The 13564-nt window shown below is 42.5% G+C and overlaps 1 protein-coding gene across 2 annotated transcripts in view; it reads right to left on the bottom strand.

Moving 5' to 3' along the window:
* The window catches only part of LOC131689250 (major facilitator superfamily domain-containing protein 6), a 28682-nt gene that overhangs the window by 8542 nt on the left and 6576 nt on the right, over positions 1-13564 (bottom strand). For both annotated transcript variants that reach the window (XM_058974214.1, XM_058974213.1), the window contains exons 2-5: positions 1486-1661; positions 618-1415; positions 392-561; positions 41-344 (exon numbers count right to left, since the gene is read on the bottom strand). In XM_058974214.1, coding sequence (XP_058830197.1) covers positions 41-344; positions 392-561; positions 618-1415; positions 1486-1661 — 1448 coding nt within the window. The remainder of the gene's footprint in view (positions 1-40; positions 345-391; positions 562-617; positions 1416-1485; positions 1662-13564) is intronic.

The following is a 13564-nucleotide window of genomic DNA, read 5'->3' as shown; positions in this document are numbered from 1 at the left end:
ATTAATTGACTGCTTTACCATGGTTAAAAAATGCATGAACCTGCATAGTTGCTTCGGTTCCAGCAGGTGCTACTATACTGGCATATGACGCCATTGTGGCGTAAAACAGCCCGAACGTAATTCCATTCATAAATTCGATCGGTATAACCCACCAGGGATTAACAAGAGAAGAGTAAAGCAGGAATCGTACACCGAAGCCTAGCAGTACCACACTCATAGCGTGAACATGGCCAATTTTCTTAAGAATCCATCCGGACAGGAAGAAAAATGGAAGTTCTCCACCAAAGCACTGAATTGACATTACAATCCCTTCGAGCGTTTTGATCCAGGCAGTGTGGTCACACCTACAAAATAGTCATCAGATTTGAAGTGTTTTGCTAACCGTACTCACCCCTGCTGTAAACTAGCCAAATCTTCCAGATGCCAGAATAGGAAATTCCAAATCATCGCCGTTCCGAATCCAACTAATATGCACCAACAGAAAAATATCACTACCCTATATGAGACAAATATTTGGCCGATATCCTTGATAATATTAGTAGACAGTCTTGTTTGAGAATGCTGTAATGAGATCAAACTTGTAGAAATAAATTTAGCGAAGAATCGCAAGTCATTACCTTAAGTTTAGATGAGACTAGAATATCGAAACCAATAATAATAATCGTCATGTAGAAAACGACGGTGTAGTCCTTGGTACTTTTACCGTTGGAAAATTGATCTACTAGAAAGCCGGCCAGTAGCGAAAATATTCCCCAACCGACCGAACCCCACAGCCGTTGATTTCCGTACAGATGCGGACGGTCGCCGAGCATGTCGAAACAGATGGCATCGCCGACACTGACGACGACAGCCATACCTGCCCAGCTGAGAATTAGAAACAGGAACAACAGCCAGAATTGATACAATCCCTTGGCCTCTCTGTCCGCAATCTTAGACTGGGTGATTGCCTCGTTGATTTCCGTATTGTCGCATTTAACCTGACAGCTTGTTTTGAAGTCTGTTGAATTTGCGGGACAGTACAGTGGTACGTGATCTCCGTTCAGTTCGGCTCCTTTGAGTATGAAAAATAGGCAATCGTCCAGAAGATTGATATGATTCATTGGAACCAGACCGGTTAGTCGTAGTAGCTTGTCGGATGGAATGTTGCTCTCGTCGCAATATTTGTCCACCTTCCAGTACTTACAAACGGTTTCCCACATCCACGATTCCGTTTGACACTCCAGCTGACAGCGAAGAGTAGCATTACCGGTTTGATCATCCACCAACCGATCGATGAGACATTTATCCAACTGGGAACCACTTGGGGGGCAGTACCGAAGATCCGAGGCACCCTCGTGACAATGAAACGAGACGGTAGATTCTTGAGGTATTGCTGGGATGAACATAATTAAAAAGAAAGGAACTGCAGTGAGGATCTGAAAGATATGGAAAATGTTTTGTGTAAGTGGGGTTGAGGGCTGAGCATGGTTAAATTTAAATACTAACTTGGAATAACAGAAACAACAGCTTCTGGCGCCGAAACCGATCAGCGATGATTCCAAACAGAGGCTTGACTAACATGCCAACGATCGGTAGCACCGTGTAGATAGTCCCTACGATCACAGTTGAAAATCCCAGCTGTCTTACCAATGTTGGCATGAAAGGTACCACCGGGGCTGTTCCTGTAAAATTAAGATCAAACAAAAACATCAGTGTGAATATTATCGAATATCATGTAAAATAGACTTTCAGGTGGTATACAACTCGCTATAGATTTGCTGTAGCAGTCAATATGGTTACATTGATACGGAATCAGTTTATTCTTCGACATGTTTGGCGCATAATGAATGATGACTTTAAAAACATTTGCTTATAGTAAAGCCGAAATAAGCTTCTACTCATAATCGACAGTAATGATAATGTTCATGACGTCATTTGAATGAATGAAATATTTTAGTCGAATTAATCGGGTGAAGGGTGAGACGTTCATTATTACGACACTTTAGATCTATTGGTAAACCGGCTATAGTCATCGAAATGGTACCAATGTTTTATAGTAGTTCAATACATCTATTTATTTCAGTTTACATACGTCGGTTAAACTCTAAAACGAGTTTGAGTCAAATGCTCGACATCTACGATTGACGCCCTCCTAACGGCAAAAGTCGTTTATGAAGGCACTCAGTTATGTAAATCTCACCATTCATAATGCCATGGTTCACGATTGGTTCACTAAGTTTGCCACAAGTGCATATGTCCTGCACTTTGAAGCGAATTTTAAAAGCTTCCGTTTAAAATGACTAGCCACACCAAACTTGCTCTTAGCTGTGTGGTAACCGGCGGGCAAAGACTCACTCGGTTTTTGTTCCCATGTCGTAGGAGGCAACTAACAACATATGTGGTTCTAGTCCACTAGGAGGTTCATATCAGTCGGTTATCTTTCTCGGGACAAAACCACCGTAGAAGCCGTGGGGCATACGGCGGTTTAAATATTTCAGTCAAGACTTGATCCATTGTTTTTTCGCTTCCACGTCGTAAACGGCAACTACAAACAGGAGTCCTCAAGTCAAAATATGCCAGTTGCGCACGGAGTGTCATGGAGTTTACCCTTTTTATGTTAAGCAAATCTCTGACACAGTGGACGTTTGTTTCTTCGCAAATCGTGAGACTCAAATGATGGTCATGATGTTGCTTGGATTTTTCTAGATGCTGAACAATAAGTGCTAATGATGAAGATTGCAGTGCTGTGATCGAGTATGGTTGGAGTAGCACAAATTCTTCAGCCTAAACGTACAGCAACTATAAATCTATCCATAAAGGAGACCTCCATGTTGGAAAGCTACTTAACTCCATCTGCGTAGCCTTCAACAAAAATGGCATGATAAATTCACGTGAAATGCCTCATTCATGTATACTTGCGAATAGTGACACTGACGCATGTCTTATATCCCACCCCACAACTTACGATATTTGTGCCGTCCCAGTCAATATGACTGCTGGTAACATAAACAAAAAATACGTGTATTGTTCGGCAATGGTGCTATTCACACAACGAAGGTAGCCGCATAATGAACCATCACCTACTGATGATCAGAGTCGTGGCGTGCGGTTGACCTCCCGCTTGGATTCTTCAATAAGACATTAAAATATAAGAGAGGATTATTGTTAAAATGAAAAAAAAAAAACAAAATTTTTGTTCGAAAATCGAGCTCGAAAAGAAAGCCAATGTAGACATCAAAGAAGCGTACAACTGAGACTCCACCACAGGTGCCAAAAGATTACCCTACGGCCCTGTCAGTCTAATCCAGATTTATTCATAATATAGGGTGTTGTTCGTAAAAGAAAAGTGGATAAAAGGGTAAACAACCAACGTGCTCGAGTTGCACAACACGAAAATTTCAACAGAAAAGACTTCAAATTAAAAAAATAGCGAAAATATTACAAACTTTATCGCATGTTTACTCAGCTCCATAGAAATACAATGGGATAGATTTGTGGTCATGGGAAATGAAGCATCTCCTCTCCTTAAAGCAAAGATCGTGGAGTAAGCTAGAGCAATTGTAATCGAGAAGACAACCCTACGGCACTCCGCGATAATTGAAGTCTACTCGAAGCCAAGAAGAGTTTCGCAATATCACAAGTTGTCGGTCATCAACCAGCTCTGCACTAAGTTGAATCTTTGGTTGCAATGTTACATGAGATTTTTGGTGATCCTGGAAGCGTCGAAAACTCCTTGACTTATCTCAAATTTCTAAGATCAAGAACTGTTTTCCTCGATTTTGTGACAGAGCTTGCTCGAGCTGGCATATTTGATGGACTCTCAAGAGAATTTAAGCTTTTGTAAGGAATTTTATCTTCCTATAATTTTTGGGAGCAGTAAAAGATGTCCCCACGTAAGGATCATCAGAATCACTCCTCAACCAAGAAAGCATATTGATTTGTCGTGCTGAGTGGGTAGCTCTTTTTAATATTTCTGCAAATGAGTACTCAGAGCGCTTTTTAAGGGAATGCTTGAGATTCCTCGAACGCTGTTTATACACGCCACGTGGCATGGTTATATTGAATCTCCAGGCAAAGGTCAGTTGACACGAGTTTGAAAGGATACACCATTATGTCCCGTCCAGTGCGATAGCCATTCAAAATTTTTGCTCGTTAGAGTAAGAGGTCCTTGAAATAGCCAACTACGTGCTTCAATCGACCCACGCATGACAAACTCGAATCGGTAACTGCACCGTCGATCTCAACATTGTGAGCGGGCATGTACGCACTGTAGTCCTTCATAAAGGCTTGTCGCCAGTAACGTAATTTGCTTGCTTCAGTCAGAATAACACAACTCTGAACTTATCTGGGCACACTTTCGAGAAAACTGTCACGATGGATACTTCTGCGTCAGCTCTTTCGAAACCTTTAGAATATTTAACGGATTGTATATGATCCAAAAGGATTAGAGCTCAATGTGTATGATCTATACGGGAAGTCAGTGCGATACTAGGGGAAGATCACTCTAGAAATGTACATCAAACTCCATAGAATTAAAAAAATGTATGTTTATAATTATGTCTCATTGAGCTAAAAGTTTACATAGTATTTTTTTCAAGGTGCTAATGATTGTGCTTAGTTATAAAATTCGATGGTTATTTTCCTTCCATGCACTCTATTGGCATGCTAATACATGCACAGTCTCTTGAAGAGATGCTCCCTCCATTGCCTTCAAACACCAAGCGTCAACTGATTTCATGAATATACAGATTTGTGGCTGGAATTTATATGAAATGAGCGACAGTCAAACACAAAAAAACGTCGGTCGAATCTTTTGCAAATCGGGTTTTTTATGAATTTTAGCAATTTCCAAGCATCGTAAGCAAATCAGCCTTATTCAGCATTACGACGGATCGCTTTTTTGTACGAATGTGATTTGTACTCTAAATAATGACTGCAAAGGTAAACGGGAGTCAGATTCGATCGAACCACATTCGTCCGAAAAATTCCGTCGTAATGCAGAATAAGGCTGAATATACCGGATTACCGAGTCTTCGAATTGTTGTTCTATCAGACAACAATTCGAAGACTCGGTAATCCGGTATATTCCGGTACATGGATGGGACGAGTTAAATTCCCTAATAAATCGTCAGCTCAATAAACTGATCTACATATCCAGTCTTGCGGAACGATCCGTCGCCTTCAAGTATTTCCCAAAGTCTTCCGAAAAAATGCTCCTTCCGTAACCTTCGAACATCTGACTTTGAATGATATTAGAGACAAATCTTCATCGAGCTCATTTTTAAAATTTCACATAACTTTAGTATTTTTGGCGCTTTATATTGATGGCATTACTTTCTGGTTAGATTGGTTAGATTGACAAAGTTAACACAAAAGGGGCGCCCAACTGAGACTTCGCTAAGAGCGCCAGAATGCCACGCTACAACACTGCTGATGATTTCAAAAAAGTTTTATCATACTGTGGAGAAATGTGTTTCCACTCATAGTCAGCATCTAATATATCAATTTGATTGATGGAATACTTAAGTAGTACAAATCTGCATATACTTAATGAGGGAAATCGCCACACCAATTTGCACGTTCTGGCAGGAAAGAAGTGTTAGATGTAACTCTCTGCTCTAACAGTATTATGATTTAGTTGACAAACTGATTCGTACCCAACGAGCTCGATTCGTCGTTATCTGATCTGATCTGATCATAAATCTTTGATCATTTAGACCTTCACTAGATATCGTCACATATCGTAATTCCAACTCTTCGAACCTTTACGATCCCAACGATTGAATCTCCAAGTGACTCGGATGAGGTCATAGATAACACAAACTTACTCATAGTAGCAGCATACCAAAATGCTTGTTGGCTTCGAGTTATCCGTGCTTCTCCCTGTGGGGTACACCCTAACGCATTGCATACTCTCATCTCCTGCAAACGAACGAACAAATACTCTCACGCTCTCGACATACATCATTCACTCAACGAACTCGGGCAACCGCAAGACTCTGCCTCTTTCGTAAGTCAACTGTTGTCGGTGTAGGTTGTGCAGTGCGTGGCTCCTGCGATAGGCGATTCCCGCAGACCGAGGGACCAAATTCCACAATGGCGATCCTGCCAGCGTTCTTTTATGCCTTATTTTAGAGGCTCAAAAGAACTATTGGCTTCATGTGGGAATCGTCTACCGCAGGAAAATAGTATAATAGTGAAAAATAAAAAAAAGAATAAAACAAACTAGTGAGAATATCAGTGCTAATTTGCTGGAGAGGCACGAGCAAAGGTAAGCTCTTATGCGGCATTTTTGCTAGCACATAGATTCTTTTACCCACTCTTAAAGCGTTTCCGGGACGGACGCCTCAAAAGAAAATCACAATGATGCGGGACGCTCAGAAAAAGTTGATTTTCAGTGAAAAAAAAATTAAAAAAGCAAAATAAAGCATGGAAATAGTGCGGCCATCTTCGTTTCCTTTCAGAGAAGAAAGAAAAATGAGCCGGGACGGCCATTTTTTTTTTTTTTTTAGGAACGAAGGGAAAATGAGCTGGGACGGCCATTTTATTTCGTTCTAGAGAAATGTTCGCATCATTTTTCTAGTTCCTTCTAAGTTGAGCCTAAGCGTTTCGGGACGGAGCGGCATGAATGAATGCATTTGGATATGCAGTGGCGAGAGACCATCTCGATTCCTTTGTACTGGCCTTGCTTGTGTTGCACATCGGGACGGGTGCAAAGAAAAAAATATGTATATATCGGCGTATCGGGACGTATGCTAAGAGTTCTGGCTACTCGAGTTGCATATCGGGACGTGTGCAAACTAGCAGCATGACGGGACGTATGCTAATAGTTCTGACTACTTGAGTTGCATATCGGGGCGTGTGCAAGCTAACAGCATGACGGGATGTATGCTAAAAATGGCAAGTGTGGGACGCATTGTGCTTGTAATTAGAAAGAGACGCAAACGACCAATGACTAGATTCTTTCTCTATACAGAAAGCGTTTCGGGACGAACGCTGAATGAGAGGTCTCGGCCCGGATTGGGTTTTTTTTTCTTATTTCTTTCTCTCGTTGAATGAGCTGGGACAGCCATATTGTTTTGGTCACAGATCTTTTGCTGTCATCTAGTTTCACTCGAGTTTTTTTTCATTCTTGGTGGGCATACCGGGATATGTACTAACAGGTTTTAGTACCTTGTATTATATGCGAATTATAAAACAACGAGTACTACTAGATCCATCGAATCCTTTAAATAAATGATAATGTGTACTTCCATATGACTTCGTCAGGGGTAATGGACAACGAAGCCGGAAGGTACGTTCGAATAATCCCAGAGGGGATGCTTGCGTCGACCGAGGAGGCGGAGGAATTAGTAAGCGACGTCGAAACACTTTTGGATGATGAGACGGATCCAGAGGGTGAAAGGAACACGAAAGGAGCACCGAACGTGACCGTTGAACAACCTTCCTTCGTCACCGTTGAAATGTTTGCAGGGCTGCAGAAAGCAATCGTGGATCTGGCCCAAGTAATCCTCGAAAAGCCGTGGGAGCAAGCCTGAACTACGTCCAGATCGGGTGATAGTGGTGCTACTTCGAACTCAGCGGGCGATTCTTGGGGCCGGATCAGTGATACTGTCACTACTTCTGAAGGACAATCAGCAGTGCGCTTAGAAGGTATCACAGTTTTCCCTAAGGACATCGTTGCGACCGGCATGTGGGAAGCATTCAGTCAGTTCATCGAAAAATTCCAGATTGCCATCTCTCTGAACAACATCACGAATCCCGTTCGTCAGGCAAAACTGCTGTATCTGGCAATGGGTGACGATCTACAAACCATCGTTCGAGCGGCCGGATTGCGACCAAGTCTCGATGAACCCGATTGCTACCGGAAAATGGTCTCTAACATCAGCGAATACTTCCACAGCATGACAGACACAGCCGCCGAACACGAGGCGTTTTCCCAAATGAAGCAGGATAACGGGGAATCAACGATGTCTTTCTATGCACGCCTCATGGCGAAAGTTCAACTCTGCCGATACAGCGCAAGTGATCAATTACGTTTTGTGCGGTCTCAACTGCTCAAGGGCATGACTAACCGCGAGCTCGCAAAGGCTGCGCGTACGTTTGGCCATGATGTGGCGTTCGTTGTGCAATCCGCAACAAGAAGCGAGGCGTTCGAAGCAGAATCGATTCCTGTCGTTAACTCTGACATAAATATACAAGCAGTAGCAAGAACACGAAACACTCCACAAATTCAACGGCGACCTAGACCATCAAACCACAGACCTAACTGGAACAGTAACTATAACAATAACCCTCAACCATCCCGCAGTCACGTACAGCCCCGGTATAAACTCGGAAAGCGGGGACGCTGTTCCAGGTGCGACCGACCAGCACATAAAGGAGAGGAATGCCCAGCAAAGAGTCGAAATTCCCATCGATGCGGTGCCCGCGGTCATTTCGTCGCCACGTGTCGAATGAAAGAGACCAACTTGGCTGAGGAAAACCGCGAATCGAAAACCGATTATTATAACAGCCAGGTATGATTTTCTTTTAAAATATTCTTAGTATTTTGTTTTCGGAATTGGATAAAAATTCCTCTATGAACTCTAACAAGCAGCTTATCTCGTTTTTATTTCTAATCGAATGTTATACGTTGGGAAAAAAATTAATGAAACCAAAAATACATAATTCATTGCCTAAATTACAAAATAAATCTTGTAATCCGTACAAATATCCGTATTATTGTTGTGAACAACTTCATCCCAAAATGGTTGTGTATTTTTTAATTGTGCTAACATGTGAGCTATTGTCTAGCACCAATAAGCCCCAATAATCCTCAATAAAAATTGAGCCTAGCTGAACCTGCGACGGGTATTTTATGCCTCATGCATGGATGTGACAATGACCGCTCCCCACCCACTCCTCGGCTTGTTTTTATTGTTTCCTTATCTTGGTTCGTAAAAGAAGTCACTAAACGTGAAATGTTTGTAAATGATTGCTGTAATAGTACCCATCTAGCCAAAATAACATAACTTCCTCATAATCCTAGAAATCATCTCATGGAACGGTCGATCAGTCAAAAAATCATTATGACGAAAATAACACCTTTTAAATAAAACCAGAGAATCAGAATGCACCCAACTGAATGACTATTAAATCTAGACATAAATAGGGGTTTTAATGAAGAAACACTTAGGAAAACTCTCAATACAATACCAAACACTTTAGCGCCTTATTAAATTTGAAGATATATACAAATGACATTCTATATTGCAAATTCATCCACAGCAAATAAACACACTCTCAATAAAGGACGTGCTAATAAAATGCAAACTTGACTCATTCACCCCAATAGAATTTCTAATCGACTCCGGAGCCGATGCCAATGTAATCGGAGGCCAAGATTGAGACCAGTTACAACAAGACGCTAGGGAAGGCCTGGTAATGATTAGGGAAGTCAAGCTGCCAGACTCTTCAATCTTGCGGGCATACGCAACTGACCAGCCTATGAAGATTGAGTGCGTATTCAAAGTAAAGATAGAGGTAGTGGGAGCTAGTAAGCCTCCTATTCTTGCAGAATTCTTGGTAGTCCCACGAGGTCGTCGATCCCTGCTTGGTCGAGGGACAGCTAGTGACATGAGACTTTTAAAAGTCGGGTTATTGATCAATAGCTTTACGAGAACCGAGGAGCTCGCCGTTTTCCCAAAAATGCCTGGCGTAAGGGTTAGATTCAGCATCGATGAAACCGTCCAACCCGAGAAAAATGCCTATTATAATGTACCCGCCACATACAGGGAAGGAGCAAAGCAAAGACTGCAAGAAATGGAGAAAAGAGGCATTATAGAAAAGGTTACCTCCGCACCTGAATGGATAAGCGGCATGTCTGCTGTTTCTAAGGGAAAAGATGATTTTCGCCTCGTTGTAAACATGCGCGCTCCTAATAAAGCGAGAATACTATCGGTTACCTCTAATCCAAGAGATGAAAACCAAACTCCACGGAGCGAAATACTTTTCGAAGCTAGACCTAACAAGCGCGTTCTACCATTTGGAATTAGCGAAAGAATCTAGAGATCTAACCACTTTTCTTACAGAAAATGGCATGTTTCGCTTTACAAGGCTAATGTTCGGGGTCAATTGCGCCCGTGAATTTTTTCAAAGAGAAATGAGCCGAATCCTAAAAGACATAGACAACGTCATCGTCTACATAGACGATATCCTGATTTTCGGAAAAACTATCGAAGAACTACGGAAAACTGTGGCTAAAGTACTACAGGTTTTAAGAGCCAATAATCTAACCCTGAACATTGAAAAGTGTGAATTCGACAAGGACCACATAAAGTTCTTGGGCCATGAGCTCGATCAGCGTGGATTCCATATTGACGAAGCTAAGGTTAAACACATCCAGAAATTCCGTGAACCTTCAACTTCCTCCTAGCTTCGAAGCTTTTTAGGATTAGCCTCCTTCGTCAGTCCATATATTAGCAATTTCGCAGACGTAACGAGTCCATTGTGGGAGGTCGCCACAACAAAAACATGGAGATGGGGTGCACGCCAGTCCACCGCTTTTGAGGCTACTAAGCAAAAGATAATCAAAAGCACAACCGCTTTGGGGTATTTCTCAAAAACAGACAATACAATCGTTTATACGGACGCATCTCCAAACGCCCTAGGAGCTGTTCTTATCCAAGAAAATATTCACAGGACACCTCGCGTTATAAGCTTCGCCTCTAAAGCGTTAACAGCTACAGAGAAAAGATATCCCCAAAATCAACGAGAGGCATTAGGCGCCGTTTGGGCGGTAGAATATTTTTCTTACTATCTACTTGGGCGGCACTTCACGCTCCGAACAGACGCGAAAGGGGTTGCATTCATATTGAATCGCTCCCGAGAAACTTCGAAAAGAGCTCTCACTCGAGCTGACGGTTGGGCTCTGAGGCTCAGCCCATACAGCTACACGGTAGAGTATGTAGAAGGTAAATTCAATATAGCTGATCCCTCATCTCGACTTTACGCTGGCAAAGACGAAGCATTCGACGAAGCGGAAAGCCCCTGGGAGATTGCAAAAATAGAAGCTAATAAAGCTGGGTTCTTGACTGAAGAACATATAAAACAGGCGACTTCAGAGGACGCTACACTATCCCAAGTTATGACAGCAATAGAATCTGGAGATTGGCCCACGTAGTTGCGTCGATTCGAGATGGTCGCAGATCAACTTTACGTAAAGAATGGTATCCTCGTCAAACAAGGGTGTGCTGTAATTCCAAAAGCACTGCAACGAGAAACCTTGGAAATAGCTCATAAGGGCACCCGATGTCAGCGAAACTTAAGAGCATCCTTCGAGAGCGGGTTTGGTGGCCAGGATTACCCAAGGATGCAGAAGACTGGGTAAAATCCTGCGAGGTTTGCGCTACGAATGGAAGACCAGAGAGAGTCCCACCAATGGAACGCATTATGGCTCCCAGAACAATCTGGGAAACGATAGCTTTGGATTTCAATGGACCATATGCTAGATTCGGGGGAATCCATGTGCTAGTTGTAGTGGATTATCGCTTAAGGTTCGTTATCGCTCGCCCTGTGAAGACAACCAACTTCGATAGCACTCGCAAAATATTAGAAGATATCTTCCATAAGGAGGGGTTTCCAGCAACTATTAAAACGGACAATGGCCCACCTTTCAATGGCGAAGAATTCAGTAGATATTGCTACGAGCGTGGAATAAAGACCATTTTCTCTACCCCCTGTTCCCGCAACAAAATGGTCTGGTAGAAAACTGCATGAAATTGATCAATAAAGCAATGTCTATAGCCGCATCACTTGGTAAAAGCTATGAAGATGAACTGCAATCAGCGATTAGATCTCATAATTCAGCCTGCCATTCAATCACTAAAGTCCCCCCAGAGGAAATGATGTATGGACGAAAAATAAGACGGGAACTACCTCTAATAAACCCGGGAAAGACACACCATAACGATGATATTATCAACGCAAGAGACCAAAAGGCTAAGTTAAGTGGAAAACTGAGCGAAGATCGACGACGTGGCGCTCGGATCTGCAAAATACTACCAGGAGATACTGTGATTGTTGAGCGTCAAGCACGTACGAAAGGAGACAGCAGGTTCGATCCGAAGCGATATACCGTTATGGAGGAAAGGAAGGGAAACCTCGTACTTACAGGAAACGACGGGCAACAGCTCAAACGACACGTGTCCCAAACAAAAAAAGTTCACGAATGGAGAACGCCGAATCGAGATGCGTACGACGACCTAAAAGAAATTCAACAGCGACCATCCAGAGAAAAGAAAATCCCTGCTTATTTGGAAAACTACGTGCGGTAGGTTGAGGCAGAGGAAGCTGACAGACTTCACTGAGGCACTGGAGCAATCAAATAAAGCATAATCCAGAGCGGAAACGTATTTTGTGGGATCTAGAAATGTAAATACACAATTTACTTGCTGCACCTACCATTAGAATTTAGAAAGACTGTCAAACTAATAAAGCTTAAACCAAAAATGCAAAGAGAACACTTTCGACTTTTGTTGAATCCCGGAGATTTGCCCTTTTTAAAGAAGAAGGGGAATGTGGGGTACACCCTAACGCATTGCATACTCTCATCTCCTGCAAACGAACGAACAAATACTCTCACGCTCTCGACATACATCATTCACTCAACGAACTCGGGCAACCGCAAGACTCTGCCTCTTTCGTAAGTCAACTGTTGTCGGTGTAGGTTGTGCAGTGCGTGGCTCCTGCGATAGGCGATTCCCGCAGACCGAGGGACCAAATTCCACACTCCCTTCATGGAATACCGAACTTGGTCGACTGAAAAAGGGATGATAACAGCTTGTTTTAAGCTGGCTTACAAAGCAGACAAAAATGCCTTTCGATCCTCTGAGTGAAGTGGTCGGAACAGCCTCTGCACAAATGTTTCAAATCTCAACGAGACTAGTTGATTAAATAAGTTACTTTTGGAATCGAAAAACTTTCATGTCAGTTCGATGTAGTACTTTTTGACACAGGCTTTCCGGGTTGTTCGGAGCCAAAACCGACGACTGTCCCTGTGTTCTTTTCAGGTAGTTCTAACTCTTGGGCAATATCTCGGAGACTAGTGACAACGGACTCAAGCAAATGGGCGATTGGTTTTGTTCCGTACTGTTTGTCTATGTGAAGTGCCATCTCTATCACTTGAAATGCATGTGTTTTGACAGTTCGCAGTTCTAAAATCACTCGCACTTTGAAAGTGCAGAGTCCAGGTTAGTGGGAAGTGCGCAATATAAATCTTAGAGAAAAGATGGACTCATTTTAGTTCTACTTCAAAGAGAATATGAACACTTCAAGCATACCTCGAAAAAAGTTGTAACAGGATGCATTCCATTAGCGTGGCGGGAGACAACTAGAAAATTTATGCCTAAAGTTATGTTACTTATGAGGAGGCCATTTTAGACCGATGATCAGTCTGACCTCCTTCCTTCTCAAATCAGTGAAACGTTTAATCGACCACTATATTCCGGATGCATAGGCGAGCACTCGCTGCATACAATACAACATACATATCAGCGGGGGAAGTCTACAACCACCTTGTTATACAATGTTGTGTGCAACATTG

Source organism: Topomyia yanbarensis, chromosome 3 (assembly GCF_030247195.1).
Source record: "Topomyia yanbarensis strain Yona2022 chromosome 3, ASM3024719v1, whole genome shotgun sequence".
Taxonomy (NCBI): domain Eukaryota; kingdom Metazoa; phylum Arthropoda; class Insecta; order Diptera; family Culicidae; genus Topomyia; species Topomyia yanbarensis.
This window is presented reverse-complemented; position numbering and strand designations above follow the sequence as displayed.